The 13859-nt window shown below is 51.7% G+C and overlaps 1 protein-coding gene across 1 annotated transcript in view; it reads right to left on the reverse strand.

Annotated features, from left to right (window-relative positions):
* Window positions 1-13859, reverse strand: part of SCN5A (sodium voltage-gated channel alpha subunit 5) — a 77880-nt gene that overhangs the window by 12363 nt on the left and 51658 nt on the right. Inside the window, exons 18-21 of the mRNA XM_037030611.1 lie at window positions 11759-11879; window positions 10716-10870; window positions 3922-4095; window positions 430-552 (exon numbers count right to left, since the gene is read on the reverse strand). Coding sequence (XP_036886506.1) covers window positions 430-552; window positions 3922-4095; window positions 10716-10870; window positions 11759-11879 — 573 coding nt within the window. The remainder of the gene's footprint in view (window positions 1-429; window positions 553-3921; window positions 4096-10715; window positions 10871-11758; window positions 11880-13859) is intronic.

Raw genomic sequence — 13859 nt, forward strand, 5'->3', positions numbered from 1 at the left:
GGCTGCCCCTCGCAGGCAGAGGGAAGGCGGCCGTGTCTGCCAGGGGACCGGGGTGCGAACAGACACGCAGAGCTGGGACGCGTGCGGAGACGAGGTCCCACAGGACGGCAGAAGCTGGGGACCCTGGGCCAGTGAGGCTAGACTGCAGTGGAGACGTGTGTGCCCGGGTGCCTCCCCTCCTCTCCTTTGTCCAGTGCTGTCCTGGTCCTCGTGGAGGCCACAAGGCTGGAGGGGACTGGCCTGTGGTGCTTCTCACAGCTCTGCCTCCTCTGTGTGCCCCCATACCCAGCGGACTCCCTCTCCTGGAAGCTCCTACCAAGTCACTGGCCATGGTCCCAGTCTGGGCAGCTTGGTCTGCAAGTGAGAGTGGGGGTCCCCTCCGTGGAGCCACCCCCCAGACCCTGGGGGGAAGGCGGCCATCCCTCTTACCCTCATGCCCTCAAATCGCGACAGGGCTCGCAGGGGTCGGAGTGCCCGCAACGTCCGCAGCGACTTGATGGGGCCCATCTCAGAAAAGCCCAGAGTGTGGGCCACCAGGCTGACCAGTGAGACCTGTGGGAGGCAAGGCGGGGGCCATGGAGTGAGCTCTGGGGTCAGGTGGAAGGGCTCTGGGTCCCCTGAAAACAGTGCTGGGTGTGAGAGGACCAGCAGGCCTTGCCCATGCCCCAGCCGGATCGTCTTTGAGTGCCCAGGGCCAGCCTTCCTGGGTCCCCAGAGATGGGGGCAAGCCGGAGCATGTCCTGGCTTTCAGACCCTTACTGAGGGTCCCCAAAGCCACCCACTGGTGTGGAGGAGCAAAACCGTAAAGCCTTTAAGTCAAATTTTTGGGCCTTCTGGGGGGAAGGAAGACCTGTCCTGGGTTGAGAATGAGCAGACAGACCTTCCAGGGGCATTTCGCTAAAGTCAGACTCCGCAACATTCTGACATCTTCCAAGAAGGGAGGCTTGGGTGGAGATTCTGGGGCAACGAGAGCCTCAGCTCTCTGCTCCCTCGGCCCTACCCCCACCATGGCATTTGCTTCCTGTGGACTTGATCCTTCTAAAGCTCCATGGGCATCCAGTCGCTCTTATTTCGCTGGCCTGGGATCACAGCCTGGAAGTGGCCCCCTGCCTGACCTCGCATGCAATTGCCATTAATAGCACCTTGGCATTCAGGGCAGCCTGGGGGTGGTGAGGCACTGAAGGCAAAGGCCTGACTGCCACAGCCTCCTCCCAGGCTTGGAAGCACCGGGTGGGAGGGGGCTGGGCAGAGGGGCACCCCTTGAGGATGCCCAGCTTCGGGGCTCCATTCCTGGAGAGACAAGGGGGCATCTCCTAGGACCGTCTCCTGAGGACAGGGCCCCGGGGCCAGTCAGCCTGCCCAGTTCCTGGCAGGCCACCCCTGACGTCTGTCCCCGCCCCACCTGTCCCACCCATAGACCCCCAACTTGGCTGATGGCAACTCCATCCTTCCAGCTGCTCAGGCCACAGCCCAGTGTCACCCTGCGCCTCCTGTCCCTCACACCTTATGCTCAACCCATCAGGATTTCCTGTTGGCTCTGTCTTCAAACTACATCAGAAGTTCAGACATTTGTCACCGCGGTCACTGCTACCATCCTGGCCAGGCCACTGTCACCTCTCCCCTGGATTACTGCCACAGCCTTCTGACTCTACTCCCTGCTTCCACTCTGGCCCCTCCCCCACCCCCCACAGGGTGTTCTTTTAATGACATGAGTCAGTTCATATCACTTTTCTGTTTAAAGCCCCGCCATGTCTCCCCACGTCATTCTAAAGAAAAGCCCTTGTTTTCCCAAGGCTGCGCCCCTTCTGCCTCATGCGCCTGGTCTCCTCTCCTACACCTGCCATCCCCGCCCACTCTGCTCCAGCTGCTCTGGCCTCCTGGTCGTTCCTCAAGTGTGCCAGGCACGCACTGACCACAGGACCTGGGCACTGCCGCTCCCACCTCTGCTGGGATTGCTCTGCAGACACCTGCCCGGCTCACTCCAACTTCCCTCAAACCTGCTCAAATGTCGGCCAGCCTATTTAAAGTTGAGATCTATACCTTCCCCTCTCCCTGCCCCTGGCCCTCCTCACCCTGCCCCTACTTCCTTTTCTTCCTCATACACGCCATCTTGTGACATGACACAAAATTGGCTTACTTAGGTTTATGATCCCTCCACAGTGACAGGGGGTTCTGTCTGTTTTATTCCCTGAGACCCCCAGCATCTACAACAGCCCCTACCATACATATTCAACAGGGTTTACTGAAAAGAAAAGAAAAATGCATGAATTGATCCTGAAAACATCCTTCTCCAGACCCTGAGGCCTGAAAAGCCCCCTTCCCATGAGGTGTGGGAATTGGGGTGGGGGCGGCACAGCCAGTGTCAGGGAAGCTGGATTCCAGCACTCACTCCCTTCTGCTCGACCTTGGGCAGAGGCCCTCCCTGCTGTGAGTCAGGGCTTCTGTCTCCACCAGCTGCCCGACTGGGCAGGAAGTGCTCCCTGTGCCGACTTCCCCATGGCGGCAGGTGGTGGGGTGTGGGTAGGCTTCTCCAGAAGTCCTTGCAGATTCCCTTGGGCCTGCCCAGGGACAGCCCCTCAGCAGGCCTGACGCCTGAGTGGGAGACAGGGTGAGGGGGCAGCTGGGGTTTCAGGCTCTGGCTCTGAGGGCTCCAAGCTATAAGGACACCCAGAGACCCCTCCCTCTCTACTACCCTAGCACCCCTCACCCCAGCATGAACATCCTTTCAGCCACTTGGGGGGACTGAAAGAGGCCTGCACTGGAGGTCCAATGACCTGATCCAGTGTCCCCACGCAGGTGTGGACCCAAGGAGCCCCTCCCGCCACAGCCAGTCATTTCCTATCTCCCACGAAGCCTGGACCCTGGCCAGGCCTGCTGGGGACCAAGCCCCGCCCTTTGGTCTCAGAGTAGGGTGTGGATGGAGACAGAGCACAGGCCGAGCCTCTTCTGCAACCACAGGAAGAACAGCCCCTGCTGGTGGGCAGAGCCTGCAGCCAAGTCCAGAAGCCACCGGTGGCTTCTGGAAAGCTCTTCGCAGTCTGTAGATCCTGACTTGCATTCTGTTCTGCAGGACCCACCACAAGGGACAATGAGCCCTTGCCTGAGCCCTTGCCTTTGCCGGGCCCTCCACCTGCAGTGAGAGCAGATCCAAGGCTGTTCCGCACCCCAGTCTCACCCCCTGCCCCAGCCAGTTCCCACTCGACTGCTCGGGAACCTCGTCGGACCCTGCACTCACCCTGTTTGGCACCCAGCAGTGCCCTGGGCTGGGGTAGCTGTGGGGCTGGTGCCTTTTACTCCTCTGCCAACTGGGTACTTAGAGGATGTGCCAACCCCCTGCCTCAGGTTCTCCATGGACACAGTCTGGGCAGGTAAGCCATGCCAACCACCCAGCTGTCCAGGGCAGCTGCTTGGAAGCCCTTGGCCAGGTGCACGGTTTTCTTCCTTCTCATAGGCAACCCCACCTTCCACCTCTCCTGGTGGGATGGGCCAGGAGGGTCTCTCCTGCCTGCCCAGCACCTCTTCACCAGTCCTGTGCCCTCGGGCCTTCAGCTCGCTCCATCCCCGTGGAGACACCTCCTCCTGCACGTGGGCTCTTATCTGCCTGTGTGTCTAGTGGGCCTGACGGACATTTCCCAACAGGCCGAGAGGGAGCCCCCACTCCTGCCCTGCTCACATCCCTGCCTGGAATGCTCTTCACCGTTTCATACGGTGAGTCTAGTCTCCCCTAGAAGCCAGGGGGCTCCTGAGGACAGGGCCTAAGTCTCTCCTCCATGACCCCAGACTCCGGCCTCCTTCCCCTCTGCCTGCCCCGTGGCACAGCCAAGTGCCTCCACTGCAGCCGGACTCCTGGCAGCCTTATCGTTCTGTCCCACCACCCTCTGTCTCAGCTCCTGCTCTCTTCCCACCAGGGGCCACACTCACATCCACGATGAGGAAGTCCAGCCAGCACCAGGCGTTGGTGAAGTACTTCTTGAAGCCATAGGCCACCCACTTGAGCAACATCTCTAGCACGAAGACATAGGTGAACATCTTGTCGGCATATTCGAGCATCACCTTGACGGTCTTCCGTTCCTCCAGGTAGATGTCCTCGAAGGCCTGTAGACCAGGCCAGACAAATAGACAAATGGACACGATGTCCTGACCATGGCCAATCCTACTCTGAGTGAGGCATCGACTCTAGTAGCAAACTGCTACCCAGGAGGGTGGGGGGAGGGGCAGAGGTGAGACGGGCAGTGGAGGGACCCCTGTGTGGTCAGCCCGAGCTCCACGAGCGTGTGTGTGCCCCCGGTGGGCCGGGAAAAGCTGGACGTGGTGTGCGGACATGAGGGCAGAGTGAGCGTGAGAACACTGCTTCCTCTACATGGAAGAGCAAGTCTCGGTTCTGGGCTAGGGCCTTGTAAAGAACTTCCTACAACTTGCTGATCTTCTGTTTTAATAAGGAGAGTGGGTGTGCAGGCTTAGCTCACTCCCGACCTCCTGCTGGAAACAGCATGAAACTTTTTGTTTTCACTCTCCTTTATGCAGTTACCTACTTCTCATAGGAAATAACACTGGTTTCCAACTGCAATAATCATTAGAAGTTCCCGTTTATGGTAAACTTTATTTAATCAAAACAAACAAACAAACAAACAAACAAATGGTGAGAGTTAATCTAAAGCAAAACCTTAAATAAATGATAATAAAGACAGTTTCTAGCTATGAAGTTTAGGAAACACAGGAGCAGGTAAGGCCAAACCTGCTAAAACCCTCAGAATCTAAGAGTCAAAGTTTCTAACATGCCACGAGCTGTCTCTCTCCACCTCCTCACTCCTGCCTCGGCCCAAACTCCTGAGCCAACAGAGAAGTCCCCATGGCCCCCAGCTGCCCTCCTCCACCTCCAGCCTTCTGAATTGCATCTGCTCCACCTGGGTTACTGCTCCGCGTCCAGAACGGGCTCTGAGCCTCCCAGTCTAGGCAACTGAGCACGTCACCGAGGGCCCTAGGGAGCCGCCTCCACCTGTGGCTCTGGGCCTCCCTGTCTGGCTGCGAGCAGCAAGATCTAGGTGGCCAGTGCTGCCCGCAGTGCCCGCGGAGGCACCATGGACACATACGTGCCGCTAGTCTGGCCAGTGTACACGGGACAATGGCATGATTCCAGTCCCAGCACGGACTTGGAGGGTTCAATAGAAAGAGTAGGTGTGCTTTTCCTGGTTATAAAACATGTGTGCTTCTTATAAAACGTAAATAAGACAGAAATTATAAAGAAGAAAAGGCACCTTTCAGTGTCAATTTCATGACACCAAAGCAGCCGTGCTAAGACTGAGGTGAAAATTCTTTTGGGCACTACTTAATGTGTGTGTGTGCGTGCGAGTACATGCACCATTTTGTAAGGTATACTAAATATTTTCCTTTGAAACTTTTTTCCCCACTAAACAATCTTTTGTGAGCAATTATTGACTCCATGGTGTGATTATATACAGTACCATTCTTTTTAAAGGCTGCATGGCATTTCATTATTTGCATAAACTAGTGTTTATTCAGCCAATAACACTGGCAGTGAACGTACTGTTGTTTCCAATTTATCCCAATAGAGACCACATGACAAACAGCGTGTCTCCTCATTTCTTGAGGATAAATTTCTAGAACTGGGATGAAAGTCAAAGGTGAACTTTGGTACAGATTGGGAACAGGACCTCAGAAGGAGACACCTAGTGACCTTCCCCCGACAGTGCACGAAGGTGGCTCTTACCTCACCACTCCACCCCCACCCGTGACGTTTCTCCCTTGTCACCCTTCCCAGCCTAATGGACAAAAACTGCATTTTGCTCCATTTTTATTTATTTTAACTGGTGGTGCTGACATCGTTTCCTTGGCTATTGATTTGCAGTGTTCTTCTCTTGCTTGTTTTTTTACTTGAGTGTCTGTTTTGTTTGGGGACATTAACTCTATTTGATACACTTGATCCTATTGCGTGCCTTTCAGTCTTATTTCCTGTTGTTTACCATGCTGAGGTTCTAGTATAAGGTAATAGGATTATATCATTAATGTGACTTTTATATAGTAAATAAAACCTTTGGCATGTTAAGAAAGCTCTTGCCTATTCCAAGACTAGAAAAAAAGACCCTTCTTTTCTTTTTAAAAATACTTTCTGGTTTCATTGTTTAATATTACAATTTTAAAAAGCTAATTTTGGTAATGAGTGACTATTTTAACATTTTCTTCAGAGTGGCTGGGCAATGGTCCCAACACTTTAAGAATCACTTCAAATCCACAGATTAGAAGTCAACCTTATCACACACTACATTTCATTTCAGAGCTCTCTATATGGTTCTTCTCTGTTTATTCCTGAATTAGCATTATATGAATTTTCTTGGAAGTTTCCAAGATAAAAAATTTGGCAATATTTTGTCAAATTCCCTCAAAAATGTTGGAAATTTATTGTTATTACACTAAATTTATTAACTGTTCTAGGAACTAATATGAAGCCTTCCTGCCCAGGACCAGAGTATATTTATAGTATATTTATCTATTTCTCTTCTTCTACATTCCTTAGCAAAGTTTTATAGTTTTCTTCAAGCACTTCTTATAACATTTCATGTTGTATTTATGCCTAGTTATTTTGTTTACAACGCCTGGCATGTAAGGAATATTCGAGAAGTGTTGCCTGTGTCTAAAAGGTTTCTTTTAGTATAAAACAACAACAGCAACAATTCTTTGTATATTTTATGACATAAAATGTTTTTAATAAGTTTTAAATTTTCTAGGCAATCATTATCTGAAAGTAATGATATAATTTCTACTTATATCTATTATCATTAACTCTTGTTTTATACTTGACCATATTACCTTCAATTCTATTTTTCATTTTTTTTTATTATATGTTTAATTGTCTTCTTTAATTGCACTGGCTAGTACTTCAAGTAATGACCCAGTAATGAATTGTTAAATCATCCTTTTCCTTATTTCTGACTTTAATAAAAATGATGAAGTGTTTTACTACTAATGATGATGATAGAAGTTAATTTGGGAGTTAAGTTTTTCACTAACTTGAGAAAATATGTTATTTCTATTCTTATCAGTTTTAAAAACCAGAAATTTACTGACATAATTTTTAATCTTTGGCTTGTTTATATAAATAGATTTTCTGATATGGCACTATTTTGACATACATTTTGCTATGGCTTATTTTTTTACAGATTTTATTTGTTCGTTTTTAGAGAGAGGGGAAGGGAAGGACAAAGAGAGGAAGAGAAACATCAATGTGTGATTGCCTCTCTCATGCCCCTATTGAAGACTTGGCCTTCAGCTCAGTCATGTGCTCTTGCTGGGAATTGAGCTGGTGACCCTTTGGTTCACAGGCCAGTGCTCAGTCCACTGAGCCACACCAGCCAGGGCTAGTTATGGCTTATTTAATCTTTTAAATATATTGTTGGATACTATTTGCATGTACTTCAAGATTTTTCTGTCACTCTTTGTAAGTATGGAGTATGAAAAATGGTCTGTAGTTTTCCTTTTGGTATGCTTAAGGTTTTAAAATCAGCATTATTTAGCCTTCATAAAAAGAATTTGTGGGCTTTCTATCTGTTTTTATACACTAGAATATTTTAAATAAGACTGGGATTATTTTCTTTCTTGAGAATGTGAATAATTCCACCCTTGGAGATGTTGAATGTACCTATCTGATTGTTTTACTCTGAACTTTTATCAGTTTTACTATTTATTTTCTAATTCATTACGTTTGTATTTTATAAATCACCTCCTTCAAGTTATTTTGTTATGTTTCTAATTTATTGAGTTAAATAATTAGTTTGTATTCTTCCTATTTAATAATATAGTTGTTTAAGTCTATGAATTTTACTCTTATTACAGCTTTGGCTGCATCTAACATGCAATATTCTCAATATTGTTATTTTCTAGTTTCCCTTCCCTCAACTACAGGTTTCTCCTTTACCTTGATTTTTCATTTCTCATTTTTCTAGATTTCAGGTGGACAGAACAGGTTGAGTGTCATCTTTGGTTTCTGGATAGTCTCTTTACTTTTATTTCTTTGCTTACTTATAATGTAATGAACACCCATGAACCTACTTCCAAACTATTTTTTGTTTAGTCCAAGATTTATTTAAGAATAACTTTTACATTTTTAAGGGTTTGTTTTTAATCTTTCTATCTTTCCTACATCTAGCAGTTTCCTTATCTGTAAGCTAGGCTTAATGATACTACCTGCTTTATAGGGTAATTGGGAGAATCAAATGAATTAATGTTTGTAATGTGTTTATAACAGAGTCTGGCACACAGCCAGTGCTATTTAAGTGTTAGCTATTATTTCTATTATTATTAGGTTACGTCAAAATATTAATTATATATGCATACTTGGTTTTCTTATTTTCTCATTCTTTCTATTTGATTTGTAAAGAACTAATAGGAGTGTGGCAAAATCTACCTGTCCTACGCACTGTGCCACCCCCACCTCAATGGTTTTTGCTTCACAGAAGTGCTATACAATCCCTAGCAAATATATTCATAATAGTCATATTTTAATATAGGCTGGACTCTCTTTCCTTTAATTATTATTATTATTTATTTATTTTTAGAGAGAGGGGAAGGGAGGGAGAAACATCAATGCGTGGTTGCCTCTCACATGGCCCCCACTGGGGACCCGGCCCACAACCCAGGCATGTCCCCTGACTGGGAATCGAACCTGTGACACTTTGGTTCCCAGCTCACACTCAATCCACTGAGCTACACCAGCCAAGTCTCTCTTTTATCTCAAGCTTTTACCTTGAATCCAACCTTATTTAATGTTAACTGACAAAAGCACTTTTGGTGTTTGTTGTCATTGTTTTCATTTGCTTATTATATCTTATTATTGCACTTTTACTAGTTCTGAATCACAGAGCTCCGGGTTTGAAATTTCAGAGCAATAGCTGAAGTTTTGAAAATATCCATCCAGAGTCCTTTCCTTTTAAAAGATGAATTTTACCCTGTTACATTTATTACTGAAACACACGTTTGCTCTTGCCTCTGTCATATTATTCTCAGTTTTCTGATTCAGTGCTTCCTTGTTGCTTATTTTTTCTCCTGTCTTCTGTTGAAAGATCCATCCTCTTTACAATTTTTTTCCTCCAGCAATTTGCAAGGAATATATAGTCTGCTTTCTGTTAAACAAGTTTATAACTTTAAATAACACACTCAGACTTCTTTTTCTCAATATATCACTGGCATGTTTTGTTTTTTTTTTAACAGTGCTTGGCTGTCTCCCCTGATGAAATTCACCTTTGCTTGCCAAAACTCCTCTTCACTTATGCCAGGCTGAGCTTTTCCTCCATACCCCAGACTAAACGGCTCTGGCTGCCCTTGTTTGCGGTTGTTTAAAAACAAACCTCGTTAACATATTGTCAAATCATCCTCTGAAGCCTGCAGAGACTTCACTGGAGCTGCCAATGGTAACGCAGCATGCAGTCTCCAAGTCATGGCTCCAGGCCAGCTCTGGAACCGGAGGGGGCAATGCAGGGTGGAGAGGGAGGCCCAGAGGTGTAGGAGAGACAGCGCCGTGCCTCCCCATGGCCCGCCCCCATGAGAGGCATCCCGGACTGGGGGCACGCAACCTCGGATCCAAGTGGCCCTCTCCCACTCTGTAGTCCAAATCATTTCCCTGTTGGTCGCTCACCCCCAACAATAGCAGGTGCTCGCTCCCCCAGGGTCAGGAGAGTTTCTGTCTCTTCTGCTTTCTCAGTCATCCCTCTCCCTGCTCACCAGTACCTTCCAGAACCCTCTTCGGGGCTGTTTCATCTCTTTCAATAAGGGATCTGAGCCAGACGAGGGCATCCCTGGAAGGCCTTCCTGCTTCTCCTGGGCTCAGCAAACCACCCTGTCCTCCACTGTCCAGTTCCATCTGCTTCCTCCAGGGAGTCTTCCTGACTGCTCCAGATCTCTCTGGCCTCCCATCACCTGAGCCATCCACTCCTTTCTTGCTCAACGTTCTTGAGCTGATCTCTGACTTTCGAACTTGCTGAGTCTGGTTTCCAAAACTAGACAGGGAACCACTGCTGCCAGGGCCAGGGTCTCCTCCTCCTATCGCCTGCTCCCCACCCCCAGGGCTCACAGAAGTAGACACAGGAAAGCCTGGGAAAGACCCATTGAACAAACCTCTGGAATTCGACTGTTTGGGTTCAACGCCACATCTGCTGCTTCTGGGTGGTGGGGCCTTGGGCAAGTTACTTAATGTTTCTACAAGAGGTGGTTGTGGGGCAACCACATGTGAAATGTGATCACCTGTGAAGCACACAGTCTGCTCTCTAGCCCTGGAAAACTGGCGGTGAGCAGAGCCACCGTTGCGGGCTCAGCCGGCACCGTGAATTGCATGGGATCAGCCTGATGGAGCACCCGAGCTTCAGGCACTCGGTGTCACCAGAGCTCAGGTGTGGGAGGCTGGTGACCTGTGACCTATACCAGTGACGCACTGTGACCTGGGGCAAATCACTGCCTCTTTGTGGAACCAGGGTGCCTGGGCAGACACCCCCTGTGAGTCCTTTCTCCTCTGGCTTCTGTTTGTGCTACGGGTGTTGAGAGGCTGTGAGTCGACCCCTGATCTGGGGCCCCGGGGGGGGGGCATTTTCAGCAGAGGCTCTGCCCTACTTTCTGACCTGGCTGTCCAGCTGGAGACTTCCTTTCCCTGCCCTCTTCTTGCCACTCTCCTCCACCCCTCCCTGCCCAGCCCGGCATCCCCGGGAGGGTACCAGCGCTCCGCTGCTGAGCAGGATCATGAAGATGATGAACGTCTCGAACCAGCTGTGCTCCACGATGCGGTAGCAGGTCTTGCGCAGACGCCACCAGACCTTCCCTGGGGCCTGCGTGGTGTCCACAGCACAGCAGGGACAGCGCTGGACACAGCCTGTGGGGAAGGGAGAGGGGTCAGGCCCAGCCCAGGGCCTGCGAATGCCCATGTTTGATGGCAGAAGGCTGGGTAGTTGAAGGAATTACTGAGAGAGATGAGACACAGGTGATGAGCAGGGCAATATGGGGCGCAGGGACATGGGGGGCTGGGAGGACGTGGGGCTGTTCACAGGGGCCCACACTCAGCAGGTCCTCTGTGGAAAGGCCAGATGGACCAGGTGCCCAGGAAGCGGATGAGAGGCCCAGCAGGTGTGGGCAAGGCTGGGGTTGGATGGGCTCCATCTCGTCCTCTGCTCATCTGGGAAACCCTCCCCATGCCGAACGTTCTGGAGTTGCCTGGGCTTCCTCCATGCTTGCAGTTTCTGAGCCTAGGGGCTCTGAGCCTAGGGAAGGGTGGACCCTTCACTGGCAGCCCCAGACGATGGGCTACATGGAGGTCGATTCCTCATTGCATCCCCAGCTGCCCTGTGACAGACACCACCAATGCATGCACCAGGTGCAGGTCCCCACCATGACCAGGAGTTGCCCCGGCCTTGCGCACTTACAGAGGGCCTGCTATATGCCAGGCACCAAGCTGGGGCCTGGGGAGCAGGGCGACTTACACCCAGTCCCTGCTGCTGTGGGGGCATACAGTCATGCCACCACCCCACAAAAACTGTCACCGGTCTTTGGTGCAGCTGGCCCACACCGCCCAGCCCAGGAGACTGCTGGCAGACTCGCCATGACTCCTGTGGTGATGGAGGAGCCCCAGGGTCATGGTGAGGGGGGCAGGGAGGGGAGGCAGCCAGGCCGGCATGGGGTGGAATATAGGCCCCAAGGAGCTGTGGGTCCTCCTGCCGCTCCCTGGCGTGCCGAGGCTGGGGCGAAGGGCCACCCAGGACAGGACCTTCGGTGAAGCAGTCCTCTGGGTCCTTGACATCCTCGCCGAGGTCGGGGATCTGCTCCAGGAGGTCAGCGGTGTTGGTCATGTCTGCTGTGCTCCCCTCGGAGAGACTGTCCTCGTGCGTCTGTGGGCAGGTGTGTGGGGCAGGGCGGGCAAGGGCGTGAGTGCAGGCCACGTGGCAGCCTCCAGCCCCCAGCCCAGGGTCTGGGGGAGCCTGCGGCTCCTGGAGGGGAGGTACCCTGACTATCTTCCATTGCCCTCCCAGGGAATCTGAGCCCACGATGAACAAGAGCCTGCCCCAGAGGTCACTTGGGGCCAGTCAGGGCTGAGCTGGGACTGGACTGCAGGGCCCCTGGGTCTGAGATTCTGGTCTGCTGGGGCCTAGGGTAGGGGTGTGGGGGCTGTGCAGGCGGCTGGGGAAATACTATGGAGGAGAAATTCGTCCAGCTGGACACAAAACAGACATGGGGTGGCAACACAGACACACACTGGGACATGGACACAGAGCAGTAGCTTGGCACACGCAGAGCACACAGGCATGCCACACCCAGATCGCAGTCAGAACCAGCATCACCGGCACACAGAAGCTCAAGGTCAGACATGCAGCGAACAGGCCGGCAACCTGCCCATGCTTCTCCCCAATTCCTATGGGTGCTGGTGTGAGGCGCAGAGCCTGGGGTAAGAGAGAGAAGGTGCTGGCACATTCAGGGCTCTGTTGCCTGGACCTCGCTTAACCTGACAGAGAGAGGTGTGTGCATGCATGTGCCCTGTGTTTGTGTGTGTCACGTGTGAGCGCTGGTGTGTCAGGGGCTGTAGCAGCCACTGCTGGTGCTCTGCCCAGTTCCCGTGTATCAGGCCAGTGCACCCATCCCAGCCGCTGTGCACACTGGCTGCTTCCTGGGTGCATCTCCAGAAAACTGTCTTTAGCTGGGGAGCTGCCCTGTCTGGAGATTGCCTGGGGGTTACAACTAAAGCCAGGGGTGGCCGACACCCATTGAGTGACTGATACAGAATCTGAGGTTAGAACCTAGCCACCATGAGGCCTGAGGTCATGCCTTGGGAGTTGTTCCCTTCGCTCCGTGCTGCTTCCTCCTTCTTGGTGGGTCTCTCTCGAGAGCTCTCCACACTCAGTCCCTTGCAAAGGAAGCCCATCGCAGGCATTGCCTCTAGGAGCCCCACCTAGGGACAGGTGTGCAGGGCAGAGCTTCCATGAAGGCAGGGGAGCCTTCGCTGCCTCAGGTCAGGTCTGAAGCCCTCGATGCTCCAGTTCAGTCTGTGTGTCTTGCTGCTTGGGCTTCATGTAGAGACGCGATGGTCTGCGATCGTGCGCCTCGGCTCCTGGAGCTGCCTTCTTTTCTCTTCCCTCCACGACTGACTCCGCTGGTGTCTGGAAGTCCTCTTCCCCATTTGTGATGGGGAAGTGCAGGGCACGGAGAAGCTGCTGCTCCGTGCAGGGCAGATCCCCAGCCCGGGCTGCGGATTTGCCTCTGTGGTCCCCTCAGCCTGGAGGGCCATTCCCTTCTCCTCCCAGCTCTGTTGCGGGGCGGGGGGGGGGGGGAGCACGGAGCTGGAAAAGGCACAGCCAGGGGGGCCTCACCCTGCTTTTCTTTTCAAACACAGGAGCCACCTAAATGATGCAGGCTTGTCACCAGGGAGGACAAGTTCCCAAGACCCACTGCGGGGAGATGACAGAGCGTCTCTCCCAGGAAGGCCCCAGCCCACCTTGCTCCCTTTTACGGGGTCCAACAGAAACTGATTTGAAGACAGAGAGAAGTCACAAAACTCGTTCAAAGGTTGATGTTCTAGTAGAAAAGTCCTTCTCTCCATGACTTTCTGCCCATCCTGCGTCCTTCTGTCCCCACATGCCTTCGTGTGGCAGGCCCTCCTTGGGGAGATGGGACTTGCGGTCGGGATGATGGCTCCACCAGACCCTCGCACTCCGAACTGGCCGTGACCACGAAGCTTCCCACAGGCCCATCCCAGGAAAGGGATGAGGCAGAGGAGAAAAATGGCTTTGGAGCAGGTCATGATTGCTGGGTGGAGGGCTGAGGCCAGGCTGCAGGACCGTGGCCCCCAACAAGATCCCTGCACACACGACCAACAC

The sequence above is a fragment of the Sturnira hondurensis genome, unplaced genomic scaffold (assembly GCF_014824575.4).
Source record: "Sturnira hondurensis isolate 20B ecotype Veracruz unplaced genomic scaffold, ASM1482457v3 Scaffold0020787, whole genome shotgun sequence".
Classification (NCBI taxonomy): domain Eukaryota; kingdom Metazoa; phylum Chordata; class Mammalia; order Chiroptera; family Phyllostomidae; genus Sturnira; species Sturnira hondurensis.